We start from the raw sequence: 16,060 nt of genomic DNA on the forward strand, positions 1-16,060 counted from the left end.
CATTTAGCATTTTTACATAACTTGCCACCAGTGGAATTAATTTAATTGAATGAGTTTGAAATACTGCCTTTGCATAATACACATCACTTAGTATTTATTCATCTAAGAAATCTAATTACACATGTTTATTAACCTAATATACTTGATTAAATACAAATGATTAAAAAAAGGTATAAAATGCACTACAATTCTGGTTTAAATTCAGTAGAAATTTATTGGAATGTGAAGAAATTAAAGAACCTTAAAAGATAGCTTTTTTAAGAAGTCTGCTGAAATGGAGATGTTATGTTTACATCTAAACTAATCCAAGCATCTAACAAAACAAAATTTCTTTCTCAAAACTGTTACAGTAGTATCATAATTATACCAGGACATTAGTTACCAAATTTGCTCTAATATAGTGATAATTAATATTTTGCCTTTCCATAGATTAATCCTCAACTTTATTATTATTAATAATATAAAATAATATTTATAGGATTAGAGTGAATTAGGCTGTTTGTATTTTTTTCATCATATTATCTACTTCTTAGCTAAAATAACTTCATTTTAAATTCACATGACTTGAGGAACCATTATCATTTGCTATTCTAGAATGATATGTAAAGAAAGCTTGAGGACCGATTAACCCTTCTTGTTGTTATTCTCATAACGATATGCTATTCTTTACGTAATATGCATATATTTTAGTTGTATCTGGTATCATGCTCACATCCATAATTATCTTTTGACCAAAGTTCATCTTTCACTAAATGCATTTATTATAATGTAAGCGTTTTGAGAAAGTTCTATTCTTAATTAAGTATTACAGAGTTGGTTGAAAGTCTTTCTTAAAAATGTTGAAGATCTTACTGAGAATTGAATTATTTTCTAAATGAATTTAATTGTTTTGTATTTGTATTAGATTATTCCTTCTATAATGTTAGATTTTAGACTTTCTAAACAGAAATCTTAGATTATATATAAATGATTTTTGCCATTTTTAAATGGTATTTGTTTTAGGTTTAATTTCACAGGATTTTTAAAAACGGATTTTAGAAAATTGTTTTTATTTTTTCAAAGGAAAAAGTTCTGTCAGTTCCATTGCAACAGAATTTAATGCTTTTCTGTATATTTCAATTCTACAGAAATTGTGCAAATGAGAGTAGTTGAAATGTACTTATATAAAGACAATTAATGTGCACGGATTTGTTTTTTTTTTAAATAAGGTAATGGTCTTAACATTTGATGCATATCAGAAACATAAAAAATATATATCTAGCCCACCCCTGCCCCACTTCACCTACTGGATAAGACAGTCTCTAGGGCATATATATGCTGGAAAAGCCCCACAGGTGATTTTAATGTATACCAAACATTAAGAACTATTAGTCTAAATATTACTTAGTGTTCTATTTTGGGGAAGCAGTTAAAAATAAATTCATATAAATCTTTTACTCAAATATTTTGAGCCTTTAGAACAAGTAGAAAGGAATTCTGTTTTAATGCAGTTACTGTAAATTCTACATTTTCATTCACTATTTATGAACAGTATAGAGATTTATTTATTGGAGCATTAATTTCTTGTGACAACGATACAGTCTATTCTGTCCTTTGCAACCCATGCCCCATCATTAAAAAGAGGTTTGGTATATTTCTTTAAGGAATTAGATAATTATGTAAACATAATAAGCTCTCAAGAATTAGGATATTTAATTTCAAGAAGAGTACTAAATTGAAACATGGATATGAATGCATTTTTGCATAAAAGTATCTAGTCAGTATTTCAAATGTTGGAAAAATACTGACATCAGAACACATAAGCCATGAATATGAATAGATTAATTCTACCCTTAAGTTTACAGTCAAATAGGAAAGACAAGCATAGATAGTAATAAAACAAGCCAGAATATTGAGTGTTGTAGTGGAAGGAGACAAGAAAGAAAATGCTGCTCAGCCATTGCTCACCTGGGTAGGCAAACAAGAGGAGATTGCTGAGGGGAGGTTCTGCACAGAGCTGCCTGGGAAGTAAGACAGGCAGAATCAAGAGAAAGTATGTAATGGAAAGGATATAGGAGTCAAAGACTATGTCCATGCAGTCTTTTTTGAAATAGCCCTCCACTTACAGCCTGTGCTGAATGGGTGAGATTAGAAACCCACATATATGATCTGTGATCTCAAACCGTCAATCAAAGTTGACTGCTGAAGGACAGGGATTAGACAGTCAAGTTTGTAACACTGATTCCATACTTGCAATCACAGTTAACTGGAGAAACAATTATGCAGGACTGAGCTGGTCAGAATCGTTCTCAAAAATTTGAGTTACAAAATTCAGAGACTATCAGGTAAATGAAAAGGTCATTTAGAACTAGCCTAGTGACAGTGAACCAACTAAAGTCTACAGGAAATGATGGATAAGCAGAAGAGTTGATTTATAGAGCACAGCAAGGGAATGAAGCAAGAAAGCAGGGCCAAAAGACTGAGGCTCTGTAGGAGATAGGAGTGACCCTGGTTTCCGGCTTTGTAGGCCCAGTGTTGAGGGAGCACAGCTGTGGTTTATTTCCTGTCCTTAGGATGCATCTGTATTAGGGTTCTCTAGAGAAACAGAATCAACAGGGAACACTCGCAAATATAAACTTTATAAAAGTACCTCATGTGATCGTGGGAAATCCACAGGGCACACTGTGAAGCCAATGATTCCGATGGAGGGTCTGGATGAACTCCACAGGAGAGACTTGCCAGCGGAAGCAGGAAGAGAGCCTGTCTCTTGTGAATCCTCCTTCCAGTGATTAGATTAAGCATCACTCATTGCAGGAGACACTCCCTTTGCCTGATTACAAATGGAATCAGCTGTGGACGCAGCTGACCTGATCATGATTTAATTCTATGAAATGTCCTCATTGCAACAGACAGGCAAGTACTTGCCTAAACAGACAAACAGGTACCACCACCACTACTTGGCCAAGTTGACATATGAACCTGACCATGATAGCATCCTTGCAGTAAACTCACTTGTTCTTTTTTTTTTAATTTAAAGTTTTTTTTAAATACAAAAAAAAACCCAAACAAATGCAAACATTCGTAATTTTTGCTCATTTTGTTCTACATATATAATCGGTAATTCAGAATATCATCACATAGTTGCATATTCATCATGATTATTTCTTAGAACATCTGCATCTACTCAGAAAAAGAAATAAGAAAACAGAAAAAAATTCATATATAACATACTCCCCCTCCCCCTCATCAATCACCAGCATTTCACTCTAAATTTATTTTAACATTGTCAACTTACTTGCTCTTGAACAGGCTTAAGTCAGAATCTTATTGCTTGCAATAAAACATCCCCACCTTAGATGCCTAAGGTCTGAGCTTGGGTGACTGAGAAGATGGTGACGCCATAACTGATAGGGAAGGTAAGTCAAGGAATATATTTGTGGGAGGAAAATTTTATTTAGGCTGTGCTTACTTTGGTGATGAAATACCTAGGTGAATTTGGAAATGGAGCCTGAAATTCAGAAGTTAAAGCTAGAGATAGTGATCTTGGAATCATCTGCATAAGGCTAACAATTATTGTGATAGAAATTATTAAGATGGCCCTGGGAGATGGAACAGGACAACAGAAGATGACAAAATCTTGGGGAAAATGCCTCTACAGGATAAACAAAACACAAAAAAGGAGATGAAAAGTGAAAACAAAAAAAATCAGGGTAGTGCGAGTTCAAAGACAAAGGTACTACATGGTACAGAGACATTAAAGAGTGGATAAAAGACAGCATTAGGTTAGTTGATGGGCTTGATTGATGATGCTTTGGCAGGTTTTTGCAGTATAATAGTGGGAATAAAGGCCAGAGTGATACGGTTTGAGTAGTAGAGAATAATGAAAAAGATCACTATTTTATCAAAGATCTAAGTTATAAACCCTTTATTTCTTGCTTTTAAATTTGAAACACAAAACTGATAAGCATAACAATATGATCTGCAACACTGTTAATGAGGCCATATTTGAGCTGAATTTTAAAGGATGATTGTTAAGAGGAAAATGGGAGGACACTTATAATGTGATATGGTAGCAACTTCACAATGCAGATGTGCAGAGGAAAGAATCTGTCCTTCCTCTTAAATATCTACACAGTCAGTAAAATTTTTGTCCTAACTACTTTAAAACTTAATCTCTGATATAAAGGGGATATAATTGTCCCCTTTAGTTAATCTTAATCTTTGGGAAAACTGCTCTTATTTCCACTCTTTGTCTTTCTCTAAAATGGTGTTCAGGTTTATGGAGGGGATTTACATAACATAATGACATGGGAAGACGGGGTTTTTAGCTCCTCCATTCTCTGGACATCATTACTGACCTCTGCTGCAGTAGCAACAACTTGTAAAATATGTGATCAGATCTCCTAGTCTAGTCAAGGCCTAGTCATTTTTGGCTGCACAGGCCTCATCTCAGTCTTCTTGGATATGGAGAATTCTCTGATGTTCTATCACATGCATCTCTCTCAAGCATCCAGCATGCCACTCCACTGCAGGCTCAAAGCAAGCCTCCTGATTTTTAATTCAGCTACCTTCTGAGTCTTGCCTCGGAAGAAGATGGGTATTTGACCACTCTTTTCCTAGTACACAGTAACAGAGAGTAGCCTTCAAGCCTTCCATTTCTGAAATCCACATTGCTAAGGTTTTCTTTGATGTGTCTGTGTCCTAGCCTAAGATACTCTTTCCAGAATCCTATAGACTCCTCTACTACCCACCCACATGTGAAAGAATACTTCCAACAATGAAAAATGAACTACTGCTATGTTAAACAACATGAATGAACCACACTAATACAATGTTGACCAAAAGAATCCTGACACAAAAACAGTACATACTGTCCGATTCCATTTATATAAAATTTAAGTCGGGAGAGTGGTTGCCTATTGGAGGAGGAGTGGGAGCTTCAGGGAAGTTGGTGCCATTTACTCTCTTTACCCTGAGTCATGATAACCCGAATGTGTTAGCATTATGATAATTCATCATTTTCAATATGATTGCTATACTTAATTAAAATATTAAAAAAAAACAACCAATTGGAAGAGTGAAGAAATCAGAACATTGGTTCTCAAACTTCAATGAGATTAGGGATGACCTGGGTTGTAAAAATGCAGCTCCCCAGATGATCCTGAGATTTTCTAAGAATCTGTATTTTTAACGTTTGCCCCAGAACCTTATCTTAAAATAACCTTTTAAACTTCCACATATTTTTTTCATACTTTGCTTGGTTTAGGGCAGTAATAAATCATTCAGATTAAGCAATCTCCTTTTGTTGTGTATGAGTAATAAAAATGTTGTGAATAACAGGTTTGTTATCAAGGAATGATTACATCATTGCTCTTCATCTTAATTTGAAAACAAGATGAGCCATGGACAATAGCTGTTTACCATCATACTAAAATGTTATTGGCATGCTTCAACAGAGAACTATCCTAATTTCTCTTTAAACATTAGTAGCACTGATTTGTTTTGAAAGGGTTTATATATTTATATATATATATATGAATCTATGTTTGTGAAACTGCAATTAACACTCGTGTATAATACACAATGGGATATATAGCATACTTTCTCAACTTCTGCACTTTGAAACTGCTTGAAATTCACTGAGAATCGGCCACCTGAATAATTTTGAGTTAGGATATTTGTAGTGACCTTTTTTCTTATGCTGTTTCATTACTTGGTTGTATTTTCATTATAAAAGGATATTAGGTCCTTGGTCTCACTTTCCAGAGTTAAAAATTTTACACTGTAAAATTTCTTATTACATTAGTTAGTTTTACACAATGGACAATTAGAGTTCAATATAGTCATATCTTTTACACATTTGACAAAAATAACTTGTTCTAATTTATGAAAGAAAATGAATAGGCAATAAAATATTGATGACTGGACTGTGAAAGTAATAAGACAAATGTATAAAAATTATTTTAGAATTTGTTTTTCATAGATGGTGACCTACTGGTACAAGGGCAAAACCTGCATTAGATGAATGGCCATAAGCTTCTCCGTAAGTTGGTGTCCAATAATAATGTTTTTTAAGTCCATTGGAGACTTCTGCAAGATAAACATGGTCATCCACCACAAATGGCTCCACATCTATATTGTCTGGTTGTAGACGGCCTGTTTGAATTAAGTCTGAATATGCCTAAAATTTTTAAGAAAACAGCCATACTAAGAAAATAGTTTATTCATTTTACAGTGCTTAAACAAATTTAAATATTCAAGTTAGCTGTGCTGACTTTTAGTTTAAAATGGTCTGAATAGCATTGCTGAACTTTAATATTTTCCAGGTATTGAAGATAGTTTTTTTGTCATTTAATTTTACACAATGAAATTATAATTTTGCAAAGCTTATATATAATGTATTAGGCATGTTTCTTTTGTGAGTCCCAGAGTTAGCAGTTCTCTGTATTAACAATTTTGTGGACAGATGACAGAATCTCTGGTTTTGGCATAGAATTGTTTAAAGTGCATGTACCTCCAGAAGCTAATCTACAGATTTAGGCTAAGAGAAATCTCCATAGTGTTTGATCCTGAACTTCTGGCCTGGCTGGCCTATTATTTCTTCATTGTTGAAGATTCTTTGTACATCCTTGTGGATCTGTGGTATCGAAGGATGTCGTGCAAACATGTTGAACTGGTTTGTCAATATGGCTGCCACAATACAGTGAGAAATTTAAAAAGTTTAAAAGTCTGGTTGCTTTCTGCTTTTAGCTTGTCTTTTGTCATTTTTTTCCAGACAACTTATTCAGCTTCTGGTGTGTAGAACTACTAAAAGGTATAGATGCTTATCTAAAATTAAGAATTTTTAAGATAGTAGTAGTGTACATTTTAATTTATTTTAGTGGTGGAATTTTGATTAGTCCTTTTACAAATTTTGAGAATTATATCTCTAATTTTTTCCTTAATTCTCCCCAAATGAAAACTGTTGCCTTCTTTTTTGTTTGTTTTGAAAGTGGTATTAAGCACTCTGTATTTATGTTACAAACCAAATATTTTAACGGTTTGTTATTATCTCTCCAAGTTTTATGTCCTGCTTTAATTATTCAGCAGACTGGAAATTTTGCCACATCAAATTTAGAACAAATCAACAATTAAGAGTAGCCTTTTCAACTTTGGAAGAATTTTAATGTGTAATTCAATGACCTTTATGCTAATCTGGTACTTGATATCTTTTGCTATTTCAGCGACAAAACTTTCTGGTAGCTAATTTTTAGGGATAAATTAAATCTTATTAGACCTGCAGTATTTCATTATTCTTTGTAACAATTTCTAAGGCATCTTTCTAAGTTGTGAATAATATCTGATGTTATAGAAAAGATTCCATACAAAGCTTTCAGTGAAGAAAAAAACTTACCACACATGTAGCCTCTTCAAATTTGTTTCCCCAAATGTAGATGTTAGTGAGTGTGGGATTTTTTTTCATTGATTGTGAAAGTGCAACAAGTCCTTCTCCTTCTATGTTGTTGCTAACTACTGACAACCTATGGAGAAACAAAAAGTCACTACCCTAGAAACCAGCAGTTCCATGAAGAAAGAATAAAAGTTAGCAACTTTAATTGCAAACATTTTATTGTATAAAGTCTTAGCATTATTCTTCAATATGTTTAAATGTAGTGGTCAAAATGTTGACAATACTGTACCTAAAATCTAAGCAACTTAGTTTTCTAATTGAATGCTTCATGTACCTAATACAGTTAGTTACATTTTGAAGATAGACTGTTGTTTTCTGTTAGTTATTCAGTAAATGTTTGGGTGGTTTACAGATACATTTTTCAGGATAAAGTCATCCAAGTATTGTTTTCTTCTTTGATTCATTCTTATTTTTAAGTCTTGATTACATTGAATGCTTATGATTTTTCTGTTGAAACCCAGGATAATATAAGCAATAAGAATTTTCTTATTTTAAGAAGCAATCATATCTAAAGTCAGTCTAATTTTTAAGGACGTTGCTTTTGAAAAATAGAAGAAATTAAACTGTTACTGTTTTTTATTGTGATATCAGTTTGGAAATTGGATTTTTGTATTTCATAATAATCTTAAAAACCAAATAGTTTGAGGTTAGTATTCTAAAACAGTTATATGATTAAATATGAAATTGTACTGGGGCTGCAAGGGTAGTTGAGTGGTAGAATTCTTGCCTGCCATGCAGGAGACCCAGGTTCAATTCCTGGTCCAAGCACTTCACAGAAAACAAAGAAATAAGCAAAACAAATAAAAATTCAACAAATGATGCTGCAATAACAGGATACTCCCATAGAAAAATAATGAAATGTGACCCTGCCATACAGTATATATATAAAAAAAAATCATACTAACGCTTTAAGAGTCCTGTTATGTGAAGCAAGACTTTCACTGAGATAGTTTGCTCCTGCATTTTCTATTCTGTTAAAAGAAAGATCTATTATTTCCAGGGTAGTATTGATTTTCAGTACATCAGCCAAATACACCATTCCATCATGAGTTATTTTATTGCTGGGAAAAGAAAAATATTTGGTTATATTTAAAAGTATAAAGTATTGTTCTTTTATTTAGAGATAAAATGTTTGAAAACCTACTTTAACTCCATTTTTTTATTGTGAAATATATACAAAAAGGCAATAAATTTCAAAGCACATTTTAACAAGTAATTATAGATCAGATTTTAAAGTTTGGTATGGGATACAGTTCCATAATTTTTTGTTTTTTCCTTCTAGCTGCTCCAAGACACTGGAGACCAACATAAACATCAATATAATGAATTCAGCAGTCATACTCATTTGTTTAATCCTATCTTCTCTGTTATACTCCTCCTCCTCTTTAAATAACATATACATAAAGCAATAAATTTCAAAGTACATTGCAACAATTGGTTGTAGAACTGATTTCAGGGTTTGATATGGGTTACAATTCCAGTTTTTAAGGTACTAGAGGCTAAAAGAAATATCAGGATGATTTAGCAATCATACTCATTTGTTACACCCAACCTTCTCTGTATAACTCCACCATCACCTTTGTTCTTTCTCCCACTCTTTAGGGGTTTTTGGGTTATGCTCATTCTAACTTTTTCATATTGGAAAGGGCTGTCAATAATATGGAGTAGGGGGATGGAACTGGTTGATGTTCTGGAGTGGCTGGACCCTCTGCATTTCAGGACTTATCTGGTCCAGGGACCTATCTGGAGGTTGTATGTTTTGGAGAGTTACTCTGGTGCATGGAACCTTTGTAGAATCTTCTGTAATTCCCTAGGTATTCTTTAGAATTGGGAAGAATGGTTTTGGTTGGGGTTTGGCAAGCAATGTCTAGCTGAACCTTGCGTAAGAATGACCTCCAGTGTTTCTTCTTGACTCTATTTGAACTCTCAGCCACTGATACCTTATTTGTTACACTTCTCTTCCCCCTTTCTGTTAGGATGACATTGTTGATCCCACGGTGCCAGGGCCAGGCTCATCCCTGGATGTCATGCCCCATGTAGGAGGAGGGCAATGGTTTCACTTGCAGAGTTGGGCTTAGAGAGAGTGAGGCCACATCTGAGCAACAAAAGAGGTCCTCCAGAAGTAACTCTTAGGCATACCTATAGGTAGGCCAAGCTTCTCCACTACATACATAAGCTTCACAAGAGCGAGCCTCAAGATAAAGGGCTTGATCTATTGATTTTGGCATCCCTAATGTTTGGCTTTTTTTTTTTTTGAATGTTGTCCTGCCTTCGTTATACACAGAAGTTTTATTATCTGATTGGTTACCGAACTGTACAATTAGATTTGAATGCTTTTCAAAAGGATTTCTATATATACCATATTTACTAAGATACTCTTCAGTAGGATCATCTTCTTGTAAAAAGACTGATTTCAAGTTGAAATCTCATTCACTGGTGGGAATTCTCCTGTAGGCGCCTGTTGTGTGTCGCTCTAATCTGTCTTCATAGCCATACGAGTCTTCCAATTTGACAGTCTGGGTGCCAGCCTTTTTGAATTCAGAAATATTCTCTACAGGAGTAGAGAATTTGGCATTTTCTGCCATCCCTCAAGGGACTTTACCAATACTTTTTGACTATCTGTTTAGTATACTCTGGCATGTATCCAGGCAGTACATTAAACTATACAGGATTAAAGGCTCTTATTCTTATTAAACACAATAATCCTGTGTTTGGATTGTTTAAATGATCTATCCAGACACATGGAGTTAGATTAGGTGCTACAGAAAACCTAGGTTCTGGACATAAAACTTTCTTCCTTTGGTCTCAAAGGATAGGTGAAGTTCTAAAATACAGGCAATGTCTTTGTTACCCCTGTATGCTGAAATACCTTAATGCTGACCTGATCAGCTTCATTCTTATCTCTAAATATCAGATTATATATACATAAAACAGTCCCCTCAAAACCCAGAATAACAATTACCACTCTAGGCCAAATTATACTTTATATTTTAGTAAAGCTTTATTTAAATCACTCAATTTGCAAAAAAAATTAATGAAAATTTGGCATAATTATTGCTTCCATTCTGATTTACCTAACTGAACCAGAATTCATTCAAGTTAAGAAATAAAATATCAATATAAACTAAATTAATAAATATTAAGACATGATAAAAGGTTAACAATTGTTGTATTTTCTAATCATTGGACTTAGTGTCTAACAGTCTTATGTACTATAGGAATATTTATAAATCACTCCCCCATTGCTTAACTCTTGAATTACTTAATGTATAAGTTATCACTTACCAGCTGACATCAAGGTAGCGTAGGCTAGTGTTCAGATAGAGTGCATCACATAACTGTTTTATCCCGTAATTTTTTATATCATGCTTACTCACATGAAGTTCAACAAGACAGTGATTTTCTTTTAACATATGACCTATATGGATTGTGGACTCTTCCTAAAAATAAATAAAAATCTTGTTTCTACCTTTGAAGTAATACATGTGTATTACAAACATGCTAAGCCATTTAAAAAATTATATTGGCTAAGACTATCATCTACAGTTTGCATTTGTTTGGCCTGTCATTAAAAAAATCATCTTCACCACAAATGATATCTTTACCTTTTTAGAAACCAGCAGGAGGCATTGGCATTTGTAGGACATAGTGACTAAGTAATGTGAAGAAGCCTGGTTCATGTGATTTTTAAAAAACAATAACTAAACAGTCATTGCAGAAGGGGGAAAAATTAAAAACAAATGGTCCATCAGATAATCATCCCCGCTGTTGTCCTTTTAAGAACCTCTGAACCTTTTTTGCACCCTCCATATGTTACTGAACTTTGAGTTTGGTCTCCGCTCTTGATAGTTTTTAGACAAAATACAAACACATCTCCCAATCTTGGTTTTATCTGTAAAACATATTCAATAACTGTGATATACCTTATTCCTCCTTTTTATAATTATCCCCCATTTCCAAAATATATTTTAGTTTCGTTTTCCAGTTACTGGAAGACTACTTTTATTTTTTTTAAAGTTCCACAATCTAGTTGCTTCTGGGCAAAAAGTATACAACCTCAGTGAGAACCTGAATACTTAGGATCTTAAGTTTTTAACAAAATCAAAACATGTCTTACATGGGCTGAAGTATTTTATAGTAAAGAGACGTTCTCTTGCATGATAGCTCTATATGTATTAAGTTTTATGGTGATTGAAAATGCTAAGTATGAACATGGATATTTGCTCTCATTATATAAGTACTTTAGTGAAAAACACTAAAAATTGTGTGAAACTGCATAGCAATAGCAGAAAGTCTATGAGCTCTATAACACTCAAAACTACCCAGAAGTTAGCTTTACCTTTTACTAGCTATATGACTTAGGGCAAATGATCTCATTGAGCTGAGTCTCAATGTACACTTCTGTAAAATAGATAAAATTAGACCTCCTCAGAGAATTAAGTAAGTTAACAAATGAAAAGTAGCTGGCACAAAATAAGTGCTCTGTACAATAGAAAAATTGCAAAGCATTTAATTAAGTGGTCAGTATTGTATAATTATATATTTGATTTGTTTAGATTATTGCTTTGGCTTTGAAAAGATATGCAAAAGGGATACTAGGATCATAAAATAATTAAACCTGACCACTTAGGGGTCCCAGTATGGCTCTGCCCAGCACCTGGCACACAGGACATACCAATAAATATTTGTATTTGTGCCGTGATTGCACTTTTAGGCCAACAATCCTGAGAGTACCCATTCTTGTTAAAGGAAAGAACTAGTGTTAGAAATAGCAAAGGTTTTTTCCCTCTCCCAGAATTTTGTCCTTTACAGATTTACTCAGTCAGAACTTGAGTTTATGAGAAAAAAGATGATATGCCTGCTTCTTAAATAAACAACATCTAAAATCATATTTAGATATAAAGGTTTTATCAGGAATTTATGTAATAATTTCTCTTTAAATAAAATGTTTTGCACATAAATAGGAGTTTACAGATATAGTAAGTACAATTCCAAAAACATGGATTTGTGACATTGAAATAACTTTGAGTCCTTAACTTTATTTGCATGATATTATACTAACTGCTATCATTTTGAATACATACCTGTTCACCATACAATATAGGACGGTTTAGGTTTATTCCCCTAATGGCTTGGTTTTGAGTTAGAACTGTAGCAAATGCTATCACACTTTGCATTCCCTACAAAAACAGGTAAATTCATTAAGGAAACTAACAAAGTATATAAATTAATCTTCCTAAATAAATATTTCAAAATCAATTATTCAAATTCTGATAGAGCAAAATTTTTATTCTTAAAAAAGTTTAAGCAGTTCCTGCTCTTTTACTTGGAGGTTAATAAAAATCAGAAACGAACAGTTACTGTATTCTTTTCTCCCTGCCCTAAAATCTATCTACAATATACAAGGGGAATTTCTTAAAGTTTCAGTATCCATTATTCCTAGTGTGTTTGCTTCTAGGTTTGTTCCTAACCTCTCAAGGTTCTATGTGACGCCCAGTGACACAGTCCTCAGATGTACAGACACACATGGGGTTCTCGGGTAGGGGCTCATACTGCTTATATACGCCCCCATGTTCAGGCATTCTTTTTTATTCATACTAATTTATAAAGGTGTGTGTGGTAGGGAAGAGTTACTAATCATTTTTCATAGCTGCCAGAGGCCCAGCCCTTTCTACCTTACTGGAAAGGGTCTAGTTCTTTCCCATCTCTGTGATGGGCTCTACACACAAACCGAGTTTTTATGCCAGAAAACCTGGGCCTCCCCTCACTCCGCCACCCCTCTTACTCTCCCACCCAGTTGATAAGTAAGTCTTGTAGATTCCACCTCCAAAAGATGTCTCAAATTATTCCCTTCCTCTCCATCTCCATGGCCACTGCCCGATCCCACTCATCATCATTTCTTATCTGGACTAACGCAGTACCCTCGTAAGTGGCCGTCAGCCTCCTCTTGCTCCCTTCTTATTCCCCACAGAGCAACCAGAGTGACCTTTTAAAAACATCAATCAGATCACATCACTCCTCAAGTTAAAGCCTTTCCATTGCATTTGCAACACATTCTCCACTCCTTTCCCCATGTCCATAACCCAACTCATGTGACCTTATTGCATGACCTTCCTCTGCAGATGCCTCCACCTTCATTCTGAGGCATTCTTTTAATTCTCTCTGCTCAGTCACACTGCCATTTCAGTTCTCAAGCCTGCCAGACTCCTGCTTTCAAGCAGTTTCATTATTCATGTATCTCCCTCATGTTTTTGCCATATCTGCGTAACACTTTGTTTAATACTTTTCCATTAAATCAACTTCCCTATTCCACTTTATTCATTTATTTTTATTTTTTTTTTGCATGGGCAGGCACCGGGAATCAAACCTGGGTCTCTGGCATGACAGGCGAGAACTCTGCCTGCTGAGCCACTGTGTCCTGCCCTCCACTTGTATTTATTTTTAGATAATGCTTTGTATAAAGTGCCTTAAATGAAAAACCAGAATCCCTTGAAATAAATAGAAAGTATCAGTAAAAATAAATATATGTGAACTAAAATCACCACACTCTGCACCAGTCATGCTATCCATACCACACTTATGGAACCACTGTATAAGATTTTACACATGCTGTTCCCCCAGCCTGGAATGTTCTCCTTGGGGCCTTCTCAATGGCAGTTTCTTCTCATCCTTTGCAACTCCTAAATATTACCCCCTCAGTTAGGTCTTTGGTGACCCTCCTGTGTAAGCAGGTTTCTTTCACACCGTTTTCAAAGCACATTATTTGTCATCTTCATAGCACGTTTCTCTATTGATTTGCTTATTGATGTCTTCCAAACTAAAATATAAGCTCCAAAAAGGCAGAGACCACATCTAGCTCATGCTGTACCCTTAGTATCTGGCATAGCGTCTTGTACACACTGACCATAAATGCTGAATTAATGCTTTCTCAGTACCACACTAGCTGTCTCTACCCTCTTAAAAAGGTAATAACTTCAGAACCTGTTCCCCCAAGAGCCTCCTAGCCCATTTATTGTTTACATGTCCCAGTGACTTTGCAACACTGGGCTGAACCTAGTGCTGACCATAGGTTCCCAAGAGTAAGCCTCATGGTTTGAAAGCATGTTTGGGAAAGTGAAGCCTCAAGTTCGAAGACAGGCAAAAAACACATATTTCTCATTACCAGATCAAATGAAGATCAGAGCAGCCTGTAAAATGTATTAACATTTTAGGTTTTTATGCTACAATATAAAATTTGACTATTCATTGCACATTTAAAAAAAATTAAATTATATCATTTTAAATTTGGGAAGCGTATGTTTAATTAAAATTAACATGATTTTTCTTTAAAAATCCCATACAAGTTAAGTGGGCTACAGATGGAAGCTTAGTAATATTTATATTATACTGGATATTCTAAGGTGTAATTTGCTACATTCTGATTTATTAACAGCACTATTTTGTCTAGGAAAAAACCCTTTCTATGATACTAAACAGGGGCAATGTTAATCATTCATAAGAGTGTAATTTAGTGGCCTGTAATCTGGTTTCTTATGAGAATGAAATTCAATATAGGGGTGATTTTCTCCTAACCATTTACTCACAAGATCACAGTCTCCCAGATCTAATTTCTCTAAAGATGAATTAACTTGTAGCATTGCAGCAAAAAACATTCCCCCTTTATTTTCAATCTTATTTCCAGTCATTCTCAGGTACTTTAGAGATGTATTCTTCTGAAAAGTAAAATAATCAAAACTTAGATATTTAAATTTTAATCCATAGAATTATCTTTAAATTGCCTGAGTTGGAGACTATATTACATTTGCAAATTCATCAATTTTTTATAGAGATAGAATAGGATATATTCCTTACACGGTAACATTCCATTTCTTACAATAAATAAAAACCTAATTTAATAATTTAGTAGTAAGAATATTCAGGAAAACAGATTCCAAAAAATTACCAGCCAGTGAAGCAGTTTTTTAAAAAAATTTTATTAATAAAACCAATCAACATATAATATGAACATTCTTTTTTTCTTTGTATATTCATCATCATAATCATTTCTTAGAACATTTGCATCAATTCAGAAAAAGAAATAAAAAGACAGCAGAAAAAAATTCATACATACCATACTCCTGACCCCTCCCTTTCATTGATCACTAGCATTTCAATCTACTAAATTTAACATTTGTTCACCCTATTACTTATTTATTTTTAATCCTTATGTTTTACTCATCTGTCCATATCACAGATAAAAGAAGCAGCAGACACAAAGTTTTCACAATCACACAGTCACACTGTGAAAGCTTTATCATTATACAATCATCTTCCAGAAACATGGCTACTGGAACTCAGATCTACATTTTCAGGCAGTTCCCCCCCAGCCTCTCTGTTACACCTTAACTAAAAAGGTGATATCTATTTAATGCGTAAGAATAACTTCCAGGATAACCTCTTGACTCTGTTTGGAATCTCTCAGCCATTGATGCTTTATTTTCTCATTTTGCTCTTCTCTCTTTTGGTCGAGAAGGTTTTCTCAAACCCTTGGTGCTGAGTCCCAGCTCATTCTCGGATTTCTGTCCCACATTGCCAGGAAGGTCCACACCCCTGGGAGTAGCAACAGAAGAGGTTCTCTTGGGGGTGACTTTT

The 16,060-nt window shown here is 34.2% G+C and overlaps 1 protein-coding gene across 6 annotated transcripts in view; it reads right to left on the reverse strand.

The window, feature by feature from the left end:
• The window catches only part of LRRC34 (leucine rich repeat containing 34), a 32,276-nt gene that overhangs the window by 3,952 nt on the left and 12,264 nt on the right, over positions 1–16,060 (reverse strand). For 2 of the 6 annotated variants that reach the window (XM_077160986.1, XM_077160989.1), the window contains exons 6-11: positions 15,013–15,141; positions 12,514–12,609; positions 10,715–10,869; positions 8,335–8,490; positions 7,373–7,499; positions 5,820–6,160 (exon numbers count right to left, since the gene is read on the reverse strand). In XM_077160986.1, the coding sequence (XP_077017101.1) occupies positions 5,957–6,160; positions 7,373–7,499; positions 8,335–8,490; positions 10,715–10,869; positions 12,514–12,609; positions 15,013–15,141 (867 nt within the window). In that variant the 3' untranslated portion in view covers positions 5,820–5,956. Of the gene's footprint in view, positions 1–5,819; positions 6,161–7,372; positions 7,500–8,334; positions 8,491–10,714; positions 10,870–12,513; positions 12,610–15,012; positions 15,142–16,060 lie in introns of those variants that run through there. The other 4 variants (XM_077160991.1, XM_077160988.1, XM_077160987.1 and 1 more) reach the window with 3 other exon arrangements.

Source organism: Tamandua tetradactyla, chromosome 5 (assembly GCF_023851605.1).
Source record: "Tamandua tetradactyla isolate mTamTet1 chromosome 5, mTamTet1.pri, whole genome shotgun sequence".
NCBI lineage: Eukaryota > Metazoa > Chordata > Mammalia > Pilosa > Myrmecophagidae > Tamandua > Tamandua tetradactyla.